This window comes from Pectinophora gossypiella, chromosome 6, assembly GCF_024362695.1.
Source record: "Pectinophora gossypiella chromosome 6, ilPecGoss1.1, whole genome shotgun sequence".
Lineage (NCBI taxonomy): Eukaryota > Metazoa > Arthropoda > Insecta > Lepidoptera > Gelechiidae > Pectinophora > Pectinophora gossypiella.
The window spans coordinates 11,644,446-11,667,592 of record NC_065409.1 but is presented as its reverse complement, the minus strand read 5'-3'; the positions used below and the strand labels follow the sequence as shown (position 1 = coordinate 11,667,592).

Below are 23,147 nucleotides of genomic sequence, written 5' to 3'. Positions count from 1 at the left end.
AGTTTCTTTTGTTCCATTGCCAGTATCTTTTGTTCCGCGGTGTCGTGTCTTTGTTCCAGCGCCTGGAGCGCGACGTAAGCGCATCGTGCGCGGTGCAGCGCCCTTGCGCGTGCGCTTCCTAATTAGTGGCTGGCGTGGGCCGGTTGGCCCGATTTAACCTCGGCGCGTCACGCCTGACCGTGCCTTGCGCAGATAGCGTTCTAATGCGTTAAATACTATTTACCTTTGTTGTTATTACCCCAGTCACTGCTGCAACAGGCAGAAACATCTCACTGTACCAACACTTATATCTTGATTAAACCTAACTATGACAAACCAACCTAGAAACATAGTTATATGAAACTCGCTTAATGGTCGACCCACTTAAGCAAGTCCCTGCTAACTTTATTAAATAAACCCTAGTAGTAACCTTGTTGGAGTGCGGAGTGTTCCTAAGAAGCGTGGGCGCACCAAAATTGATTGAAAGTCAATGGGTCGTGTCCCGACTCGCGATGCCCTTTGAATTGCCCAGTCGGACAAGTCGCGAGTTTAAAAATTTGCTGAGTCACACCGTAACTCACTCTCTATTTTAAAGAACTTGCTAGAGTTCTAAAAATGAGTCCTATAATCCGTTACTCAGAGATTATAATATAAAATATGCGACAATAGACTTGAAATAGATATTCTAATAATGGATTTATAATAAATCAAAAATATAGTGTTGATAAAGTTAACATGCGTAGTACATCAGTTCTCCCCGCCTCGTTGTGCACGTGTCGTGATTGATTGTACTGTTTTCAGGAAGACACACGTTTTCGTTCGAACAATGGCCTGATGATGAAGCATTGACGTACACGTAATGTCAAAGTACGTACTAAAACTGTAATGTCGAGAAAACACTGCCCTTTCTTTGTCCATATTTTGAAATTGAGAAACAAAGAAAGAGTGGATCATATATTATTTACAACATCATTTTTCAGAAAACGTGGGTTTTTGAGAAGTCTTTGTTATGAAAATGTTAGTAATAAAATAATATTACATAGGAATTCATATGTGTGTAGCATACGAATGTACATCAAAATAATGTAGGAAGTTGGCAACGCTCTGGATTGCGTCCTCAGTGTAATAAATTCTAATACATAGTAGGATTTGTAGTACAGTTATCCCCATAAACATGACTCAATGACCTCACTTGAAGTGCGGTACGTATAATTCAATGTTTTGTATAAATATTGCTGAAGGAGCAAATAGCCTTGTTTTCTTGTACTTATTTCATCTAAGCGTCTATACTTTTTGTGAAGATCGTGGAAAAAAGGACCATTCAAACAACTCACTGGGGTGTATCGTAGTACGTACAAAAGGGAGTAGTCGTGGTCAGTCGTTTTATCGTCCCCTGACAGCATTATCGAATTAAACTCCCCACGGTTCTAAATCCAATCGATTTAAACACCGAACGGCAGATTAGTCTGTAGATACGGCATTTGTGCGTTTGCCAGATATCACCTGATACCTCCATCATCGTTTGCCGGTAATTGACACATTTTGTGTGGAAATGTTGAAGTAATTTAAAACAATTCGATATGCCATCAATCCTGCTGATTGACAAATTCTGTCGGATTGTTTGAGTAGATCGATCGATTTTCATGTATCTATCGGTGATTGATATTGTTTACGTTGTCTTGGTGATATGGTAATACAACTACTTAATCGGTTGATTATTTTGCCCTTTTCTCGGTGGGGCGTGGTATGAGCTGTCAGAGACGCACTTAATTCTTATCTGTATAGTATTACATCATCCAGACGACTCTCACTCATTTGTTCTTTCACACCCTTTTCTTATATATAGTACATGATGTCGATACAGTTGATATCCACTCCCCAAAAAGGAAGAGCCCTAGAAAAATCTACCGCAATGTCTGTCTGCACTTAACTAAATTGTACAGGGATTTTCCGTTTAGGGCTGTCCGAAGTCCGTATTGGTAGCGGGCATACTTAATTGTTTGCTATAAGGCCTATCCCTGCAATATTCAGGTTCTGAGGGCTTTAAACTCGTTTCATTAATTTCCCTGTCTACACGTACATACCGTTTGCGGAGTAATCTGATGTTTACAAGAGAATCGATCCGAATTCTCAGTGCTTGTTAAACAATTATGTTCTGTGGGTATCTCGAAATCCAATTCCATGTGTTTCCCCGAAAGTAAGTAGGGACGGAGATCTAATCAAATATTTTTTCGTGTTTGTAGTCGTACAAGTGCTCCTATAAAGGGAAAGTTAGTTCTGAGAAGGCGCAAGTCGAGTGCAGGTCAGACCGACCCGGGAATGGGATATATGCGTTTTATGTTTACGACCCATCATCGTAACTTTGAGCATTTTATTTATATCCATCTACGAGACGATACTCAAATATGTTATAAGTAAAAAAATACGATATCTTGCCTTAGCTCAACCTGTATCTCGTAAAAAAGTTTTAAGCAGCATAAAATATGTAGCGAAAGCACTTGTGTACCTATTTTAAAGCAAGTCATGAGTTGCTGTGAAATCTGATGACACCAGTCAGTTTTTTGTGCATACTTTGTAGCTTTGAAATTTAAATGGTTTTCAGTTTCTTTACATTTAAAGTTAATTATACAAATTCATTAAAAAATAGAAAATGTACATTTATATAAATTAATACTTTTCCCAATGTAACAACAATTAAGTATGTAACATGCATTGTAAATGCCCGGCTGCGATGCGGACTACGAACAAAGGCATGTTAAAAATGACGTTCTTGGCAACTCACCGCTAAGGTCTTTGTAAATCATGAAAAGTATTAAAACAAACCTTGGTGTTATTTACCGGTTAGTCGGTTAAGGTAGAAGAATCCCGTAATAAATTACCACTTTTATGTCATTCCTCGACGTTATTAAGACCGCAGTGTGATATAAGTTATGACATCGCATGTTTCCTGGTCCCAGAGATGTCCGTTCAACCATGTCAAAGGTTATCCCTTAAAGTCGGAAATAATTAATGGCCCATCATTTAAAACACACAAACACATGATTTAAACTGCAAACTGTACCATTTTTATCGCAAATAAATGAAGAATTATTATCACACTAAAAAGTAATATTTACTACATTCAAATATTAAATTTGAATATGACTATTACACGTTGATACAAAGTTTTGTTGGTTGTTTGTAAATACAGCCAGTTTCGCAAACCGTAATCAGAAGTTAGCTCGCCTTGGTTGCTACTAATTTCGGAAAACGAGTTTGCTATTCATTTTCCGCGTCTACCGGTAAAAAAAAAGTGTAATGAGACTAATTTGCGATTCCGAGAGAGCTTAGGTCGTAGCTTACGATGCAGGCTGTTGAGATAGGGCGGGGTGGCCCTTCCGTTAATGTATTCTGGCAATTTCGCTAACGCACGCTCCCGGGTGAGCCGAGCGCCAAGCCCGGTCCGTTACCCGGCTCCGGCTGTAAGGCCCGGATTAAATTTGTACCCTTTTATTTATCATTACTTTTGCTACTCCCTATCGACTCAAAGGATAAACTAGACATTTTAAAGCAAATTTTATCGTTGAAATCCGCCCCAAATACTTGGATTGTTTTAAATGCTATGATTTTGGTTATCAACCCAACTTTGAAGTTCACAAGCCCATTTTTAATATCGCAAAGAAATTTTGCTTGTTATACGAATTAATTGTCCAAGGAAAATTTCCGTCTGTTTAATTAGGTCGGCTTTTTGATATCCGACTACATCCGAGTTCCCTTTGATGAAAATTGGAAACAAAGCAGAAGCTTCCGTTATTAATGCAACGTCTGCGTTACGTCCAGTCTTTTGGTAATATAAGGAAGATATATTAAAAGTTGTATGGCGTTCTATTCTCGTGGGGATGAGAGCGGTCTGATTTCCCCGCACGTAACGACTTCCTCTCTTGCCCCAACCCTTTGTCTATACGCCGATTATTACATCCGACCGTCGATCGAAAACTCGGAAAGGTGCATTTATCAGACATCGATTATGATGTACAAAGTCTCTAATTCTAGAGATTCGCTCGGTGATTTATCGAGCAAAGAATAGTTCCTCTGAATCTCTAAAGGATAGCGATTGATCAGACGAACGAGCAAGAAGTTATTATCTTCATAATATATTTAATGTTAAAGGTTAATGTTGTGCCGACCGCAATTAACTTTTCTAAGAGATTAATTTGCGTAGGTAGAGTATACGTGCTCCATTATACCTACATAAATACCGTTTGAAATACTTGAACTGGCAATTGCGCCCGAAGAAATCCAGATTTTCCCGGCCGTAACACATACCGGATACGGTAGTATACTGTACTAGTTCACTAGAATTACTCTCAATAAAAGTTCCATAGAATTAATCTTATTTATTATTGTTGCTATGGAATTCATCCTAAAACAAATACTGAATTAACTAAACTGAAGTGTTCTCCTATATGTATAACGTTTGGAAATTGTGACATAATTGTGAAGGGTGGCTTAGGGGCGCCACTTGGCACGAGGTGACCAGAGAGGCTTGTTGGCTGCGAGACGGCTGGCGTGGCCCTGCGCGGAAGCGTGCCCGTTAGGCCTTAGATAAAGCTAAACGTTACCGTATTGCGGCTTCCACTATCTTGATTTTCTATCCCTTCGTTTTTTCCCAAGATACCAACCGGTTTGCACTGATCTTCTATGGATTTGCATATTTTATGTGACAAAGAACGAACTCGCAAGCTTAGTGGAGTTTACCTATTTCGCATAGTACGTAGATTCTCAGGGGACTTGTTTTGAAAAAAGCTATTATTATTGTATGATGTATGCTCCTGATATGGATGTTTCGCTGTCACCTGTAAAAACATTTTTATATCTCGTAATGACGAGGATCAAGCCGTATTCAATCTACACGTGCCTCAGCCAACGACGGGGAATATTTTTCCCCCGCATCGCCGTCAAATTTGCGCCTCCGGAGTTAGATTTGAAATGTTGGCCGGAATATTTCACCGAGCTGAGTGCCAGCGCGGACCGAATGAGAGACTTCGTTACGTGCGCGCTGCGGTCGGCACAGTTGACTTCGAAGAGATATCCGGGCTAAAGCCGAAACTGAACATACCCAATTTTGTTGATTAAAATCCAGTTGCCGGAAGAGATGCGGTTATCATCGTGCTGTGTTTCTTTTCATAGCTTAGATTGAGGTATTACTATTTTACCAATTGAAAACTTAGCTTTTAACAATAAATAGTACTAAACTAAGCAAAAACCTACAGCAACAATAACAATCTTAGTATCAAACGGCAGTTTTGGGATTCAAGAAAGTTAGCACTGAAATTCCCAAAGAGCAAATGAGTTGGAGTATGAAATAAGTTTTCTCGTTACATTATGCAGTTCAATCGTGTTGGCTATAAATGAAAATTGTCTGTAGAGCGTTAGTGGTTCTTTCTCTTGTGTTTTTGCACTGTCTAGATTAGTACCCGGCAGAATTCCAGCTCTTGGGGGAGAGTCTGACGCCGACGGAAATTTGTGCCTTGCTCGACCGGCGCCGTAGCTTCCCCGTCTTAATAGTTACTCTGATTCAATGCTTTTTTCTGGCAATAGACTTGTTGTTTTAAGTGATTAGATTTCTCCTTTTACCTAGTTACGTATTATGAGTTAAATTATACAGTAGTTTTAATATAATCATTTAAATTGCTCGTGCAATAACTTGCTCTCTCAACCACACCGAAGTGTTATCGTATAGATCTTCGTCCCCGCGTGAGTGATGAGCCGGCCCACAGCTTATTTCACAGAATTAGACGCGGACGCCATTTCTAATAAGTCCCGTGTAATCCGTGTCGTGTTCGGTCTGCCCACTAGAAACACTCGATGTTTCCCTATGTTTCAAATTTCTGCCACAAAATACGACGTTCAAACGAAGTGATCACTGAGCACGAATTGAATTCAAACATGAATTGATTTGACAATTTCAAATTCAGTATTCAGTTGTTATCTACTGCCGCTCTTTCGTATATCAGCTATATATAGATTTTTCTGATTCCGCCCATTGAACTGATTTAAGGTAGCAGATTAATTTACGTCCCATCTTTCCCTGAATTAACATGCAGTTGATACGTTTACCCTAAACTTAACTGACGTTATTTAATATTCATATAAAGTCAGCCTACCGCGAAATGAATTCGTTTATGTATTCATTTAGATGGAAAATTTCAAGCATTATCTCACGCACGTAAACATAAATATTTGGGTTACCGCATACTGATAATCACTCTATAATCAGGATATATTTTTCAGAATATTCGTCGTTATTTGCTTCAGAGATAAACTGAATTAATTAAAAACTTGCCCACTTCCTCTTCCTTTCATGTTATCGTGAGCGTCACCCGTCGCCGTCTTTTTGGTGTCCTCGCAACCATCGATCAACGTCATCCGGCCTTACACGCGTATCAGACCCGCATTGATACGTGGTGACCTCTCCCAAGGGATGTTATAGCAGTATCCCACCACGGGATACAAACATATTCATTTTCTAAATATATTTTATGAAATGTGGTAAATTAACTACTAAGTTTTGAATTTTAACCAATTGAAATTAAAGCACATAATAACGGGTTCTTACCGCGTTAAATTATGGATCTACCTACTCCACTCCAATCTCATCAGTCATCCCGTGATAATGGCACTTGCAACAGTGTCGAAATATCGGGAGTCTCATATCCCCATTTAAACGCGGTAAGAACCCGTTATTATGTGCTTTAATTATGATAATAACCGCGTAAACTTAAAACAATGTTTAACCAATTGAAGTTTAAATAGTGTTCATTGTTGCAAAATGTGCCACTGTATGAGCTAAGAACGTTAATTATGGTACCATGCAAATGTGCAAGACTTTTATAGTATCGTAGTGGCTGTATTGTGTCCACGGAACAGGATCGGTTGGTCGCTGCGATTCGTCATTGTCGCCCTTTCTCGCCATGCGCGCGTAAGAAATGGTCATTTGATGCCAGCTGCTGCAAATATCAGCTCCAACGCCTTTCCATTATCAGGTATACTTTTTCTGCTAGTGTTTTTCTTTTGTTACATTTAGAATTATTGAAGAGCCGTGGTAGTCCAGTTGGTAGAACGCTTGCCTCTCACTTTGAGGTCGCAGGTTCGAATCCAGCACAGGCATAAACCAATGATTGTCGAATTTGTTTTCGAATTCATGTTTGGATTATGATTATCACGTGCTCAGCGGTGAAGGAAAACACCGTGAGGAAACCCACATTTCTGAGAATTGTATTTTCAGAGGTATGTGACTTAACCTGTATTGGGCTGGTCGAATTTGTTTTCGAATTCATGTTTGGATTATGATTATCACGTGCTCAGCGGTGAAGGAAAACATCGTGAGGAAACCCACATTTCTGAGAATTGTATTTTCAGAGGTATGTGACTTAACCTGTATTGGGCTGGTTTTTCCTTTGCGGGTTGGAAGGTCAGACAGTCGCTTCTGTAAAAAACCGGACCTGTCAAAACTTCAGGTTAGGTAAGCGGACCCTGTGAAAACAGGATAATGCTAGGGATGATAAGATTTAGAATAATTGAAATATTCTGTGGTTATTGACAGTCGAGTTCATTACCTTATTAGAATAAGGAATAAGTATCTATATTTGCAGGCACAATAGTTAAACAATGGAGTTTGGACTTTAAAAGAACATTAGGCCTTACAATTATATAACAACAGTAAATACGGCTGAAAACGACAACCGTTTCTCCTCTAGATCTACTTAGCACTTATAAATATGGACATAAACATCTCTAGCACGAACGGAACGTCTCTTACATTTATTACACATAATTTCAAGTACGTTCTATGCAAATATGACAGCTACTAATGTCAACCGGTTGGCCATAGGACGGTGTCGATGATCCATCAATGTCACCTTTTTAGCTAAAAACCTCCGGTAACAGCCGCCGTGGTCCAGTGGTTGAGCGTTGGGCTCACGCTCCGGAGGTCCCGGGTTCGAATCCCGGTGGGGACATATCACAAAAATCACTTTGGTTAGGATATTACAGGTTGATCACCTGATTGTCCAAAAGTAAAATGATCCGTGATGTGGAAGGCACGTTAAGCCGTTGGTCCCGGTTAGGTACTACTTACTGATGTAGTTAGTCGTTATATGAGTCATGTTAGGGGCCTTTGGCGGCTCAATAATAACCCTGACACCAGGATTGATGAGGTTGGTAATCCACCTCACAACCCATAGAAAAGAAAAAGGAGCTAAAAACCACGCTCTCTATAGATATAAAGAAATAACAAAAACATTCATCATATCCAGCTAAGGATGTCGTATCAACAGTGGCTGCAAGTTGTCTTTGATTACTTGTGGCTCTGCCCACCCCATTAGGGATTACGGGCGTGAGTTTATGTATGTATGTATGTAACAAAAACATATAATCCAACAAATTGCGAGAGGTGACATGACGTTTTGTTCCACGTCGCATGCGCAAGAAGAGAATGTCCATGAATTAGTTATGGTGCTATACGGGCAAGGGACGCTACCGTCCGAAGGTGATCTATTGACAAATCAACCTACTCTTTGTCTAAGGTTCAGTCCTCCGTATTCACTTAAACAAACGGTGTTGCTGGTATTATATCGTATTCACTGGAACTATCTAGTTTGTGTAGTGACATTTGAACGGTTTCGTAAATTGGAGGAAACCTTAAAGCTTTAGCGTATTTATCAAAGTCAAAGCAAGTATTAAGGTGTTACTGAACTGTCGCAGCGTACCGTAGGTGATGTTATACTTACCTATAACGAAATGTGTTAGCATACGAATATGGTGACATATTACATTTCCCACTACGTACCGAAGGTCTGTGAAGTCATGCAATATTCCATTAGGTACTTGTACGTTACAAATACGTGATTCGGTAACATTATTGCGATTTCATGTTTTTGAGATAAAATGTTTTTTTTTTTTGTTTTACGTTTTCAATGTGTTTTGCATTTTTAACGAGTAAGTCACGACACGTCCCTAATACCATCATATTTATTGATATCACGTTATTTTCAAGCAATAAAGCTGTCTGTTCATAGGTGTGCCTTTCGTTGCATTTTTAATAAGTACATAAATCTATAAACCGATTGAATGTATTGATAAGTTTCTTAGAGAATTGATAGCATTTAAGGATGTCAGGTCGTGTTACAAACGATTTATCGTCGGTGAGTGAACAAAGATGCCCGATAACAAGGCATTGGTGCCTCGCACCGGTTACTAATCGACGGTCAGATAAGCAAGCTATAAAGGGTCGTCCACACCAACCCATTATTGATTACACCATTTGCTTAATAATTATGACAAACAATCAACTATAAAACTCAGCGTAATAACGTCAAGCTGGCTCCAAGACTAACGAGGGTCCTATACATATTGATTTTAGCGTTTTCTTTGTTCTAAAAGTGAAAAGCTTTAGTTAAAATTCATTTCACGTTCGAATCGTTTCATGTATTATCGTGGTACTCGTATTGTGCGCTGGCTCCCACATTTGGGTCAGGGCGTGTGGATGATAATTTATTTTAAGCAGATTGGAATTCCTACAATTTAGAGTCTAAGTTTACTGTAGCGTGGTTTATGGGGAGCGTTATGGTTTTTTGTAAGGCTCGCGTTTGGGTGCACAGCTGCATAACATCCGGGCGTAGTGTTCTCCACGCGATAGTAAACACAAGTGTCTGCTGCCATGCTATACCAACGTATTTACTAAGTGCTGTTAGATATTTATGACTATCATTGCGGTTGACTCGTAAAACTTCATGATCTGTTTCGAAATCATTATTGTATTACAAACAAGCAATTTCCAGTATCGTAAACGTTTCCTTTTTTATTTTAAATTGCTTGGTTTAATTTATGATTGGAAATGTAATATTTCTTAGTAATTCTTTTGACAAGAACACGTTTAACTGCAACAAATCAAATTTAGTTTTATATTGGTATTGTGTGCGTGGAGGCGGAGCGTTGAGCGTCGCCGGGGTGGAATCTGAGCCCCTCTGTAAATAATTACCACGTCGCAGCCCCCCTCGCCCCGCAGCGGTGCACGAGGGCGCAGCCCCTAGAGCTTGTAATAGCCCTTTTGAATATCGTTGCCAATTCTTAATGTTTTTCTGTCTGTCCTAGCGTCCCATTCTATATTTGAAACTACATCGAAATTATGACAATATTTTATGTCTGCGACGCAAATGATAGATAGGTATGTTTGTAAATAGATAAATATAAGTCGTGAAGAACCTGGAAGTGATGAAATACTAAAATTCATTTTTTCATCTTGCGTTTTATGTCAAAGTGCTAGTACACTATGAGGCTGGGTATTAAACTTGCTTCTTCATTCTTTAAAAGCTACTGCCGGCGTAAATGAGGCTCTTTATGAAACGTTATTACGTTTATGGGCTGGCCTTGCGCGTGTAAGTCGAGATCTCGCGGTCCGGATCGAATAGAGATAGATTAAGCAAGCGACCGCACGCTACGTGACCGGAGCCCGCATTGCAATATTGTTGTTACTTCTTTTTCTATCCAAGCTTTCTTTCACGATTTCCATTACGAAGAGCCTTTAGATGCATCCTACGCGGTATAAGGTCTCAAAAGAAATAATATTATTACAAGGGATCACTGTATCCTTACCAAACAACCCGAACAAAGGGATCTTGCGCACTGACCTTTTATCTAACAGACTTGAAAGGGAAACTTGGGCTTAAATCATTAGATGTCGCCGGTACTACATTTGCTAATCGGATGACAAGCATACAGCATTACTGGAACTGGATGACGTAAATAAACAGTGGAGCAAGCACAATATGCAGTTAACGAAGTGACGTCTTGACAAGTGATTAACGCATGTGTGATCGGATGCCACTGAGGTCAACTATATTCCAGATTAGCCATACCTTATGGCGGGTTTATTCTCACTTGGATTACGATTTGTAATATTCAGCGGTTTGATTGTCGTTTTTTGATCAATTACTATAGCAACTACACAAAATCATATTAAATTGGTTTCAGATTGCTTTCAGACTTCACGGTGACTTGTATTTATAGAGACGACTGAAATAGAATATAGAATCATCACGTAAATTAAATTACATACGTTGCCAAATTGTTGAAAGTAACTTAAGACAAAAACCATTTAACTAACAACTAACGCAAATTGAACAATTGTCGGAACGTGTTATACAGCTAAAAATAGAAGTAGGTAAAGTTCAGTAGTTTTTATTATGAGCAATAGTTTCCAGTTTTCACATGTAGTGCTAATGGTTCGGTCGGTCGGCCGGGCGCGTCTTTATGGACGTTATTTACTGGGCCGTGTGCGCTGCGCCGATCACGATGTTAAATAGACTTCACATCAATCGTAATTTCTTCAATAAATAGCCATCTTAGGCCACCATTTTACATCTTCTATCGGAATTGTCTCTTTTCAAACTTAAAAGAGAAATAAATAGTCATTTACCTGTCGGCACTTAACACACTCCCAAACGTTAATATAAGAACAGTCTTATGTCACAATTAATGAACGGTATCGAACGCGTTGGGAAGGGAGAGAGAGAATTTAAGTGTCGGAGTTGTACTTCTTATGATAGGTATGTCTAGTGGCTTTTTGATCTGTGGCATTCTATAATGTGCGGTGCCTTACCTACACGCGTTCTCCTCATATTCAACGCTCAATAATGTACAATAAGCAGTAATTTAACATGTGTGTACCTGTGTCGTCGGCCATTTTATAATAGTCTGCCGATGTGCCGATAAAGATAAAAGTAATGGATTTTATTTTGCGGTAACCGCATGGAGGCGGGTTAAGTAAGAGTGTGATTTTATTACAAAGCGTTTAAAAGCGGCAAAGGAAAATCATTTTGCATTTCGGTGTTCGAATGCAATAACCAAAATTGTTTGGGATCCATAGAGAGCAAGATATATTCATGTGAGAATATTTGACTGGCCGAGTCCTGTAATTTTGATAATGGTTGCGAGGGGGAGGCGCGTGATGCAGATAAACGAGATAGAACCCTGGCCGTCCTACGTCCCGGCGTCCTCCCGGGAGGGTCGTCCTCGACCACCCCGCGCTCACTCGTGCTCGCGTGGGCGTTCAAATTACGCCATAAGTTTGTCACGGCCCGTACCGATACTAAATTATAGGTTTGCTTTCGTCACGGTTCGTCTATCTTATGCATTATCATGAAATTTATAAATAGCGCCGCAGAACGTTGTTTGATGTGACGTGATTGTGACGCTCGATTGGTCCGTTATGCGTAAACTAAGTTACTGTTATGATCGCGAGCCTAACGTTACGTTATGAGGGTTGATGTTGATACTCATTTCCATAAACCGATAAAGTAGCCAACTAGTGACAACTAATTTTACAGTTGGCGTATATCGACTTTATGCGCCATATGCTCCGCATTACTAACGGGAATGCTTTCGTTATTTATTTATTTGCCAATTTCCTTAACTCGTGTGCTATCAGATATGTGATAACAGAACTACTACAGAGCGACCTGCACAAAATCATCGTGTCGCCGCAACATCTCTCCGCAGACCACATCAAAGTCTTCCTCTACCAGATACTTAGGGGTGAGTACCTATCACATGCATTATCTCATACCATTACCTACCGGCAAACTTTATGAAACACTCCGTCTTAAATATTTATAAACATTTTCATTCTACTGCCATCAACTTTTATGTCACACTATAATTTCAAAACGTGACATAAAACATCGCACGCCCTTCATAATAACTCAGACCGTATTGTGTATTGTATATCGTTCTCATGAGTTTCGTTTTTACGAGATAAACCTGATTTTATGGGTTACTTTAACTAATGCTTAATATAATGGCAAGTTGCTTAATGGTACCTCGCGACTAAGGCAGCAAACTTTTTCCATTAGGTACGCATAATCTTGTTTACGTTATGTTTCGTTTATCATGTTAATGTGTTTTCCTTATATTAAAATTTGATGTATGCAGGGTTTTTGTTAAGGATCATGTAGATAGGCGGTGGCATATGGGTTAATGAAAGAGTTGAAGGGCGTGCTCCGGCCGCAAAACTTGGAGCCATTTGCCAGTCGGTAAACACGACTGGAGGTTGTCGGGGCCGACGTGCACCGATAAATTGGGGTTCCGAGCGTGCTGAGCGCCGAAGCTCGGATCCCGGAACTCCCACTGCGTCGGCGCCTCAGGAGCCAGCTCCGCACGCCAGCCGCTACTACCTGCACTAAATCAATTAAAATTCCCCGCTGCCCGAACTTCCAAATGCAGGTCGACCTGCCAGAAAACCTAGTGCATTACCCCGCGCTCTGCGTCACGACTGACACTAATGCCAACCCATTAAAATCCTTCGCGAAACTTAATGCGAGTCACTATGTATGCAAATTAAATACATTTCGCAGATGAAAGAAAGCTTCACGGACACGTTGCGCCTCGATTTGACGTTATTAATTAATGCAATTACTCGTGCAGTAGCAAGAGATTCCCGAGAGCCGACTGCGCGGGGGATCCTAGAAAAATGCGGTCGTAAAGCTCGGCGGGCGCTTCTAATTAAAAACTTTATAGTTGTAGAGGCTTGCGGCGGTACCAAGCCTCCCCCATGTAACTACTTACTTAGACAACTGTAATTTCCGAAACTAAGTGCTTAAACTGACTAGAAAAGGCTTAAAACTTTATACATTAATAATTTATATAAGAACCAATCATTTGATGTCTGTGTCTTTTTGTGTGCACTAGAGCATAAAGGTAACGAAGTTTACATTTTTATGACTAGTCCCGGTTTCTCATTAAATAAAACTTATCCACCCGTAGTGAGCCGAGACAGAGAATGCGTTTTGATAAAAGGATTTAACTCGACGAATATAAAATACCTAGTTATTAAAAAAAATTGGTACCTGCATCAATATTAGGTCACGTTTGGGCGGTTAGATAGTGGAAATAGACGTTATGCGCTCAGTAAGCGTTCCTTGCAACATAGTTGGCTCATGAATAATCTAAGAAGTGCGGCGGGTCCGGGCGGGATTCCTGAGCGGGTGACGTCCACACGAAGGATTCTGGGGAATGTCGTGCTCTGAACCGCCTGCTACCCAACTGGGTATCATATCTCGGGAAGACAAGCTTACTTCATTATTAAATGTACCTGCTCCACATAGATACCTACAGAATTACTGCGCGTTTGTACGTAACTTACGATACCCCGTTAAAAATAGCTCGATTAGAATGACAGGAAGACAGAAAGATACTATACGGCCTAATGCGAAAGAGACATGTCAGAAAAATTTACTATTGTGATAGCTGTCATTATAAACAAGCTATATTTAACGGGATATTAACTATTTAACGGGAATTATGGCATAGGTATTATCTAGACCAGAAATAATGTAAAATCTAAAGCAGCGTCTGCTATGGGGTAAAAAATAGTTTATTTCATTAAGTACCCAAAATATATAACCGGCCGCGATGGTAAAACAAGGATTATGTCGACCGCATGCGGGAAAATTCGATATTAAAATATTAAGTTCAAGTACTTTTATCCCTGAAGGTAATATTTTGGGACACAGGTATTTCAAGTTCGACAATAATTATGACAAGAATTTTGTATTGGTATGTGGTTGAAGTATGTGGTTTAAAGAAAATAATGTTTTTCGTATATAGTATATTTATAAATTCTGATAGTTATTATAGGTACAGTAGGGTCCTTTAACGTTTAGAGACGAAAATAAAAACGTGAAAAATATTTTTTATTCGGTGGGTCGGTCAACTCGCATGCGACATATAAGTAATCTATTATTTTTGATCATATTTACGTTGTCTAGATACTTTAAAACGTTATGGCTATGTTCATCGTCTATCTTCTTGCGGATTCATGAGTTTGTTTACGTTTATGGGTGGAACTTGAGCTAATTATGTTGGTTGGTGCGAATTTTATTTACTTTTTCATATAAACAAGGATCGCTAGCGTATCACCTGCATCCTGCAGTAATCCTAAGTCTGCGGTGTAGCTGCTCAGGTCAGGTATTGTCGCGTGAGCCGGCAAGGTATGCTAATGTGAGCGCGTGCCGTCGCCGACGGTAATAAATGTATGCCTAATGTATGCCTGCTACTCGACGGCTGACCCCAATGCTCCACCGCCAAACCGAACCGATTCCGCATATATGCATCCTCGTTTCTGAAGTATCTACAAATACGTACACGTAGGATATTTCTTCCCAATCTAAGCCTAACCATTACCCATCTAATTTGTGGCATAAGCTCCGAAATGGCAGAATCGATCTTTACTTCTTTTTAATTCATAGATTATATTAATGAGTTTCAGAGTTTTGTATAGGCTCTCTGAGTACCGTGCTCAGGGGGCGTGTGGTCGTTGAAGTGTGTGTAAGTTCCAATACCTCAATGTTTTAAATACTATATTTCCACGATCCACCCGGACAGAACCGCAAAAGGTCGTTAGTATTGAATATATCTACTGAACATTTTGTCCATTTATCAGCGTAAAAAATTCACTAGATTTCGCAACAAAAAAACCGACATCAACGGGCTGTCGATAAGTCACTGTCGAATTGTTATTGCACGGATTTAGCATATGTAATTAATACTACTGCTATTTTACCTTCAATGTGCCCCAAAGAAATGGATTGGAATATTAAATATTTCAATAATTTTATGCCCACTATTAATTTCATCGTGCGCATTCTTGGAATAGTTCTCTAGAAAATCGGACATGGATCTAAAAATGTCTCGTTTCCAAGAAATATTGTTAAGCATTTTGCGTTTGCAGTAGTGCGGTGGTTGTATATATCCTTGGATGTTTCATTTCCTGAGCCAATGATAAATGTGAACAAGTTCCGAAACCATTGATAAATGCTTTAGGTATCTAGTTCAGTTTTAATAGTTACGATTTAAAAAGGTAGACCTTTTTTAATATATAATCATCGTTTCATTCATTGCGTTGTCAAAAAACAATTTTATTGTCAAACAGAAATTATAATAATTATGAAGGTACATATAGGTAACGAAGCGAGTAGATACCATCTCGAGCCTGTAGAGGCTTCGCGACGCGTCCGTAACGAGCAAAATTATGGAAATGCGCTCCTCGCCCGCTTCTGGAATATTATTTATGCGCAGCTTTTTCGTTCAGGAAATCACCCCACGCATACCCCGACGCAAACTGCAGGGATATACTGTGATTAATAGCAAGATTTTGCTCTGCTACCTCTGTTCGGCTTAACTACGTCCTTGGCAAACACTAGCAAAGGAAATTAAAAAGTTGATTATGTCATAGTGTCTCCATCTTAGTAGGTACTTGCTATAAAGCTACGTTTTTCATATGGAGGGTGTAAATGGAGCCATTATTAGAATGCGAGTGCAGCAATAAAGGAGTTCATAAAATAGGATGACATATTGACAGAGGGCGGGAGGGGTCGGGTGGGGGCGTAAAACCGCTAAGTGGAAGAGGCTGCCTGTCGCTCCTTTAGCTCTCACTAATACAATTTGCCCTGGGACATGTGCAGACTGGGTTAAGAACTTTTACACGAAACACTTTTACATATTACGAGTAGATACTTACCTGTACAATAAAGATACTGCCTAAAACGAATTTCCCACCTGAAACGCTGTCAGATTTAAACCCCATTTACATTGAACGGTATTGACATAATGCCGACTGGACTGTCTGAATTAACGCTTTTATATTCCTTAACATACCGTTACATTTTGAATACTAGGCATTTATTAGCCTCGTCATCCGTTGCCGCTCGAATCCATGCCCGTAAATCCGTTCGTGTCGAATTTACAATCCGTATAATTCCTCGTGTTAGATCGTTTACTAATACGTGTGTTACAAGTGAACTAATCTCTGCCTAGTATCTCCAGGAAATGTCCGACGTGTATCCAGGGATGGCTCTAGCTATTTGTTTATCAGAGAATCACACGATACGTACAATATTAGACGTTTTCCTAGTACTGTTTTCAAGAAAGTTTATGGGCCGACGTTAGATACGCTTATGTAGATATGTTGTTATACAAGATTTATAGCTTTGTACTTTGAGTTGAGTGAATAGAAACTTCCGCTAGGGATTATACTACGACGGTCATAAGTTTATAACCATGTTGTAAATTAAATATTGTTATTACGTAGAACTACGCTTAAGGATCATATAAATAAAATTTGGTCGTTTAAACATGAAATATTCATGAAGTACTCAAACTAATCGGATGTCGGAGTTTTTCGATTTTGAGAGATCATTAATCTAAGCGGCATCTGCCTGGAGTGTGGGGCCGGAGCCCTAACGGTGCGGCGTCAGGGCGTTAATTGTGAAAGCAGCTCCAACTGCCACCGGCGCGGGCGCGGCGCGGCTGCGAGCGTGAGATCGTGGCTCACGCGCAGACGCCAACTGTTTGAACGCCGCGGTGTGAACAAACACCCCACTCACAACACCTTTACTGTTACTCCTTTGTATCTTCGGAAATGCATTGCCCTCCTGATAACTCTTAAGGCAATATTTGTTTTAACTACTAAAGGAAAGCGGTGTATATGTTAAATTGATCATTGTGACATGTGATGCATAGGCACATGGCTTATTTTCCTTTATCAGATAAAGAAACCATGGTACATTATTTATTACAGCAAAGCGGTCTTTTCTTGCGCTTATCATATGCGATTGTAGAAGGTTAACGTGTTATCGGCAAGGGTAGTAACATAATGGAGTTTTACGAAATTGTTAAATCACTGCGTGAATACCTATATCATTGAGAGTATGACTGTGGTGCAATTAAAGTAACGTGGAATCCGATGGTCGTTTGAGAAGTGGCGGGCGCGGGCACCGGGCTTTGGTGGCAGTTTATATCGGTGCATTGTCCTCGTGTTGAGGAGCAAGGACTAGCGGGCGTCGCGGTCGGATGCGTGCGCGCACCGGCCGACGACCCGGGTAAAGGCCTCCACACACTACGCATCGCAATACCCACCGGTGACGTATGGACAAGCCATTGCAACGTTCACCGATAAAAGGGAGGTAGAGCTAGAGGTGTACATGGAATGATTACCTAACGTTTATTTTCAGTTCAATCCAAGCAACTGTAATTTTAATGGAAATTGCGTCAAGTGTCTTACTCAAAGCACAAAATAAGTTACGTAACTTTCAAAACTTTAGTTTTACAATGAAATATTACCTTGCCGGTTAAACTTTGAACAAGAGTATTTTTTTCTCCAATTTCTCTGGAAGTCGAGTTTGGAAACGAATCCTATTCCTGTCGTGACACTGAACCGCGTATTGAAACCCGACAACTAAATGGAAACAACGCACAATAAATGTCTTTTACGGGTTACTTTTCTCGCCTTCGCCTATTGTTAGTTTATTGTTTAGTTTTTTAGTGGCTCTTTGAAAGACGTATGTGACGCGCAGGTGTGGGAATATGCAGGAATATACTGACAAATTGTTTCTGCCCTTGAGCAAAGGAGAATTCTTGATGGTTTGCATGCCATGCCCGCGTTATGTTCTGATGTATGTGTTCGTTTGCATAAAGTTAGCTCTGTAGTCCGACCTAGACCCTTTGGCTACAAGTAAAAAACACACACAGGTAAAAATGCAGTTATTTCAGCTGCCTTGTTGGATTTGCACAGATTCTTGCTGGAAGATTAAATTCAGTAGTTTTTTTTAATAGTATGATCGATCGCCGATAGTGTTCGAATCCTCACATAAAATAATGTGGCAACACTAGTTTTAAGTTTTTTAATTCGACCACAAGATGGCGATTGTAACTCTCTTCCTCTTCAACTCCTTGCTTAATCATTCAAATGTAACTATAATATTATTAAATACAGTCCACATTTAACTTTTATGTGCAATTTTATTCAAATTTACTCCAGCTCCGCACAGATAGCATGGATCAAAAGTGATAAAATAAATAAACTGTGGGTAGTAATAAAATGTGGAATAGTAGAATAGTTATAAAAGTGAAAATCAGTAAGTTGTCTTTTAAGGCAAACTGATTTTTTAGCTATAGAAATTGTATTGACGGAGTACCGGTACAAGAGTATGAGTCTTAAAACATACGTAATACCTATCAACTTTGTCCTGTGAGTACTTATAAATGATAAATTTAATAAATTGAAATTGAATTGATGAATTTAATAAATGAGTTTACATTAAGCAGATATTCAAAGTGTTCGGCTTATCCGGCACAGCCCGAGATACTCGTGCATAATGACAAGATTAACAAAGTTAAATGGTTCATTCGCCTTCTTGCTGGCTGTGTTTAACATTTAGTATAAAAGTCGGGCGGGAGGCGAGAACAGTACACCCGTAGGGAAATTAAACTCGCGAGGCAGTGGGGTGTCGTTAATTTGTTTTGTCGCTGTACTCCTCTCTCGGTATACTTTCTGCCAAACGCAAGTCTACTTGCCATCACTCACAACATTTGAAAATACTAAACTTTGAAACAAACTTGTCACTTAAGAAAATTAATGGTAGTTTTGTTCAGTACTGTAGCAGATATACAAAGCAAAAACTTTTTTCGAAAAAACAAAGCGCAGTACAAATATGTACAAATCAGATGAGAGCTATTTAAAAGTGACTGTTACGTTGTTTCCTACTATGTATTGCGCAAACGGTCTATAAGTTGAACAGATATTTAATTAACTATAGTAATGTATCTGAGACTTGGACAGTTAATATGTTTTAGCAACAAGTCACAATGTCGGGATTCGTGAAAATATTGTAATCTTCTTTAGTGGATAAGAATAAAAAATACCTTAGTCATACAGTGCTTCAGTCATAAGTACTTGACTCTTGATTAGCAGGTCTTTAATTTAACCTCTGTTTCTCACAGTTTATTTTTAAATTAGGCTCCATCCATAATTATAATATAATTAACATATAATGTTGGTGGAGCTTATTCATCAAATTGTGTAATACAGAGTGTTCAGAATATAGGTTCCAGCATGTGTTTAACTCTAAACATATAGCGAAAAATATATGATGTAAGTAATTTCTTATTCCTAATTACCTAGCACACAGCCGGGTGTGAGAAGCGGAGATATTATCGACAAAGGTTTGAACGCCGCAGTCGGTTCGTTAGGGAGGAGCGTGTTGCGTCTAATGAGCTGGACTGTACGCCTGCGCATCTATTATTTACGGCTCGGGAATCTGCCACCACCTACCCTAATGGCCATCGTGTTTCCAGGAACGCTTGACGCTCAAACGACATGTAGGCAGTGCCTGCAGGACTCTACTCGTTGGTGGGCACAGACGTTAGGAAGTTTTTTTTGTATATTTACGAAAGATAAATGAAGTGCTGCAAAATGTTTTTCTCTGTAGATATAATTCATCTAGAGGTATATTGCGTGTACAATACACATACATAAATATGCAAAGTAAATAGCTGTAGGTCAGTTTCTTTCTAACGTTTCGCGTTTCTAAGATGTAAGTTAAGTTATGGTAGGTGATGATAGCGAATTATGTATGTTCTTCTTTGCGATAATATATTGAATCTAAATGTATTTCACAAGTATTATGCAGCCTTAAGCAAAGTACTATTACTTGGTTTCTCTGCTTACCGAATACCTATTGGAATGTTAAATATAAGCTATCAATTTAATTCGCTGTATGTAGGATGACACGAATTCTTACATGAATTCTTGTCGTGCGTGATGACTTTGCTTTAATATAATTGAATGCTTCAAAAATTGTGGTCAGCGAAAATAAGTCTCATAAATAATAAGTTATAAGTTTTACTTAATGTGAATGAAGAGAGTAATATAATTTTATCGAATACTTTAACCATTTTGATTATTATTTCGTTATTAAATAAAAAGGCAAAACTGGGTTTCGGACTAGGTCTTCCTTTTATTTAGATGATCGCGAATTTCCAGTATGTTAAATCTATTTTCCCAAAAAATGAGAATGCCGCTCTATACAGCCTCGTTGAAAAATAAAAGAAGGCATGATATAAAAAAAAACGATGATATTCCAGTTATGTCTTAACAAATGAAGACAAAACTAGATTTAGACGCGACGATAATATGACTTTTTTATTACACCCAAACGGCACAGCCCCAAAGTGGATTTCAGCAGTTGAGTGCAGAATATCGCCTTGGGCCTGATTACACTACGGTGCCTACTACAATGAACAATAAAATCATTAGCACGTAATCAATTTTCAATGATGTTTACGATTAGCACCGCGCCGTTTGAATGCCGTAGTGATAACTTGTCGAAACATACGCATACCGCGCATGTTCAATGCAAGTGATAATTAAACGGTTTCTTCGTCGCTTTATTAAGTAAAACGCTCAGCTTATTAAAATGTAAAACATTTAACGGTGTACAACTTTTTTAATGAGATTTTATCACTTCTTAAATGTCTGTCATTATAAGTATCTGCAGGAGTTAATTGTCTGTTGCACCATGCTAACGCTTGTAAAACTAGTTATAGTCGCCAAGGAAAAAATGGCGCTAGCAGTCTAATGGCGAACTGAATTTAAGCAATTAAGGAAATAGCCCGCTTGATTGTGATTTCTACGATCAAGTGAATATGACATGACAGACGGCTGGCAACACCGAGCCGAATGGATTCGGCTATATCCAGTTACATTAATAGATAGTCATATGTTTAGCTACACTTCATTTAATATAACCAAGACAACTAAAAAAATATTATTCTATCTTTTTCTACATACATAAACTCACGCCTGTAATCCCCAAAGGAATGGACAGAGCCACAAGTAATCAAAGACAACTTGTAGCCACTGTCGATACGAAGTTCTAAGATATAATGAACCTTATGGTAAGAAGGGCTTTGTCGGATTTTACGACACGCCCGGGAAAACTAGCAGCTGAACATGTTCTTGTTCAGCCTAGTATAGAAGTCTATTTATTTCAAACTTGATACCTTTACCTTGAAATACTTGAAACAAACCCAAAAAGAAGTACTATTAACCCCTTAAACGCCGGAACGCTGATCTCGACCAGACACAATGTAAAATCTATTGTGTCTGGTATCTCGGCATATGAGAGGTTAATCATAACAACATTACGCTTATCAGCATCGATTATTAATTACCCTTAACGACCCATCACATGTTTTCATTATAAATGAGGTTTACTAGGTTATGTATAAATAAATGTGTCTCAAATACACCCGGAACTACCTTGGTAAAACCAATACACTTCTCATCAAAAAAATCGAAACACCTTGCAAGTTTACGTTTTGTCAGGATTATCAGAAAAATGTGTACATTTAGGAATAAATGTTAAATGTCGTTTAATAGTGAGTAATATGAGCTTATGAAATCTTAATGTTAATGTTCTAAATTTAAATGAATTTTTCATAGGTTTCGTATTTTGTTAAATGAGTCATTTTTATTCCGTATGGAGTATAAAGGAAATGGATAAAACAACACACGTAAATGAAAAAAAAAGCTAAAAAACGTTTATTTAATAACTTGTATTCCCTCCCCGAGCTCTAATTACTGCTTCCATACGGTTCTTCATCGATCGGATGAGAGTCACGATCACATGCTGTGGTATAGTCCCATTCCTCTTGGATTGCATCTTGCAGCTGGCTAAGTGTTTCTGGGGCAGGATCTCTTGCTCGAATTCGTCTCTTTAATTCATCCCACAGATGTTCAATGGGATTCATGTCCGGGCTTCTTGCTGGCCATTCCATAATAGAGATATCGACTTCGTTAAGATAATCTCGTACGACGCCCGCGGTGTGAGCCCTAGCATTGTCATGCATGAATATGAAGCCGTTGCCAATAAAATGTGCATAGGGCATCACATGAGGCTCGAGACACTCTTCGACGTACCGATGACAGTTTAGTGCAGGCAGACGTGGCCCAGACACGAAAGCAAGCTCTGTCTTACCGTCGGCGCTGATTCCTCCCCAAACCGTCCACGAACCGCCACCATAGCTGACCTTTTCTTCAATGCAGCATTGTGCATAGTGTTCTCCGTCTCTTTTGTAGACCTTGTTCCTTCCGTCGTTACCATACAGCATAATTTTACACTCATCAGAAAAGAGAACTTTGCTCCACTGTAGGTATGACCAATTTAGGTGCTCACGTGCAAAGTTAAGGCGCGCTCTTCGATGGTCTGCAGTTAATTTCGGCCCATTTGCTGGCTTATGTGGTACCAGTCCACGATCCTTCAACCTTCTTCTAATTGTAGAGTCACTTA

General features: G+C 39.3%; 1 protein-coding gene across 4 annotated transcripts in view; it reads left to right on the top strand.

Moving 5' to 3' along the window:
• The window catches only part of LOC126367542 (serine/threonine-protein kinase NLK), a 77,255-nt gene that overhangs the window by 41,210 nt on the left and 12,898 nt on the right, over positions 1–23,147 (top strand). For all 4 annotated transcript variants that reach the window (XM_050011117.1, XM_050011116.1, XM_050011118.1 and 1 more), the window contains exon 4: positions 12,449–12,555. In XM_050011117.1, coding sequence (XP_049867074.1) covers positions 12,449–12,555 — 107 coding nt within the window. The remainder of the gene's footprint in view (positions 1–12,448; positions 12,556–23,147) is intronic.